The sequence below is a fragment of the Marmota marmota genome, unplaced genomic scaffold, assembly GCF_001458135.2.
Source record: "Marmota marmota marmota unplaced genomic scaffold, marMar, whole genome shotgun sequence".
In the NCBI taxonomy this organism is placed as follows: Eukaryota; Metazoa; Chordata; class Mammalia; order Rodentia; family Sciuridae; genus Marmota; species Marmota marmota.
The window spans coordinates 890,184-892,254 of NW_025999863.1; the positions used below are offsets into that span (position 1 = coordinate 890,184).

The following is a 2,071-nucleotide window of genomic DNA, read 5'->3' on the forward strand; positions in this document are numbered from 1 at the left end:
AAGGCTGTGCTGGGGATTCCTCCCAGGGGCCCCCAGAGCCCCCACCAGGCAAGGGTGGGCAGGGAGTCCACCAGGACTAGGGCAGCTGACAAGGAGGTGGGGAGGGGGTCCCTGCTCAGAGGGGCCAGGCTGGGACCAGGAAAGGTCCCCAGTTCTGAGGCGGAGAACCCCAGAGGCAGCCGGAGGGGGGGGGACTGGCCTGGGCCGAGCATCAGCTGACGGGCAGGCTGCGGGGCTCTGGGCCAGGAACTCTCATTTCTTCCCCCAGGAAACTTCTGGATTCCCACCAACTGGGCCTGGAGCAAGGGCTCTGCCTGGCACTGCTCCCCGGGCTGCTGGGGCAGGAGGCCTGAGGGGCAGTGCCGTGGGGCAGGGGCTGTGGATCCACTGCTGCCTGGACTCTGGGCAAGGTCTGGCCCCTTGCAGTGGGTGATCTGGGCTTGCACAAACCTCTCTGAGCTGGGGTTTCTGGTCTGTGTCCCTTGGGGCTAAGAACAGCACCTAAGTTAGGGACCAGCCATTTCCCAGACAGGACCTGGCTGCCTGTGATCCCCACAAAGCCTTCCCATCCCTCTGTGGCACTTGGTTAAATCTCAGACCATCTCCTGGCAGTTCCTTCTCCAGTCTAAGCTGCACAAGGGCCCATCTGGGTCTGTCTTGGGCAGCAAGGTCCGCACATGGTAGGTGCTGAGCACATACTGGGTTATCTCAGTGGAGGGGTGCGGAGAGAAGGAAGTGCCTCAGGGTACCAGTGACGTGATGGCTCAGACCCACGTGCCCCTGAGCTACACTGCTTCTCCCTGGCAGGGAACCTGGGCTCCCGGGCGCAGCCAGCTGGTCCTCACTGGGCCTTGAGTCCTCCGCCCTGGCACTGAGACTGGGACCCTGCAAAGGTAGCTGCACCTTGCTCCATCAAACATATTGGGTCCTTGGGTCCCTCACTCCCTGGACCTCATTGGACACACCAGGTGAGTGGGCGGCCATTCAGAGTGCTTCTCTCATCCCCCTGGAGTGGCCAGGCTGCTTCTGAAATCTGGTCTCTGGAAAATTCCAAGGCCTGGTTCCAGCCACAGGGAGCCCTGCTAACCCCTCCCCACTGTGTGTTACATAACATTTGGGGATTAATACCAAGGAGTCCAAGGCAGCTGCCTGGGTCCATGGCCACTGCTCCCTCGTGGCCCGCCAAGTGGCCTGAGCACCCTGGGGCTCTGGGTGTTCACCTGGAAAGGCACAGGGGGCCCTGGCAGAGGCTGTGAGGGGAAGTGGTGGTGCCCAGGAAAGGCCAGCAGCCAAGGCTGGGGCCTGGTCTGCCACCGACTCACCTTCCCCTCGCCATCCCAGAGACACCCGGCTAGGCTGCCCAGGACACAGGGTCTGCTCACATCCTCCTCAGTGCTGAATCTCCCTCCTATGTGACACAGCCCCTAGTGTGTCCTCCCTGTTCTCAGAACCCCAGTCCTGCCTCCTTTGTCCCCCTACTGGGTCTCACTCCCCCTGCCCACCAGCTCCAGCCTTGGAGACACTGGGCTTCTCTCCCGCTCTTAATCCTGTTGTGCCCCAGTGCCCCAAGCCATCAAGCCCGTGTCATGTGGGCCCCGGGATCACAATCAGACTCATTGCTAAGCGCTCCACCGCAGCCCGCACGTGGCAGCCGCCTTCCCTGGGAGGCCTTGAGCCTCAGCTTTCTGCGGCGGGGAATGGACATTGTGACAGTTCCCAGGACGCCTGGAGGTGCATTGTGACAGTTCCCAGGACGCTGGAAGAACAAAGGGGTCCAGGCAGCGCTCGGCTCCCACTCGCGCACAGGGCGCAGGCGCTGCCTGGTGGCAGGAACTTCCCCAGCCCCTGCGGCCCGGCATCTGCCGCCCGCGGGTCGGCGCGGCTGGGAGCGCCTGGCCCCGCCCCGGTCCCCATCCGCCGATAAAGGAGCCCCGGCTGCGCGCGGGCCGGGTGCAAGCTGGCTGCGCAGCGCCGGAGCATGGAGCCCCGGACCGAGGCGGCGGCGCCGGAGCCACCAGCCGGTGGCAGCCTTCTTGCGCGACCCCAGCTCCGGGCGCGTCTACCGGCGCGG

At 64.6% G+C, this 2,071-nt stretch overlaps 1 protein-coding gene across 9 annotated transcripts in view; it reads left to right on the forward strand.

Moving 5' to 3' along the window:
* Positions 1-265: 265 nt before the first annotated feature.
* Plk5 (polo like kinase 5 (inactive)) overlaps positions 266-2,071 on the forward strand; it is a 10,852-nt gene continuing 9,046 nt past the window's right edge. For 2 of the 9 annotated variants that reach the window (XM_048812031.1, XM_048812038.1), the window contains exon 1: positions 1,680-2,071. In XM_048812031.1, the coding sequence (XP_048667988.1) occupies positions 1,979-2,071 (93 nt within the window). In that variant the 5' untranslated portion in view covers positions 1,680-1,978. The other 7 variants (XM_048812041.1, XM_048812047.1, XM_048812007.1 and 4 more) reach the window with 5 other exon arrangements.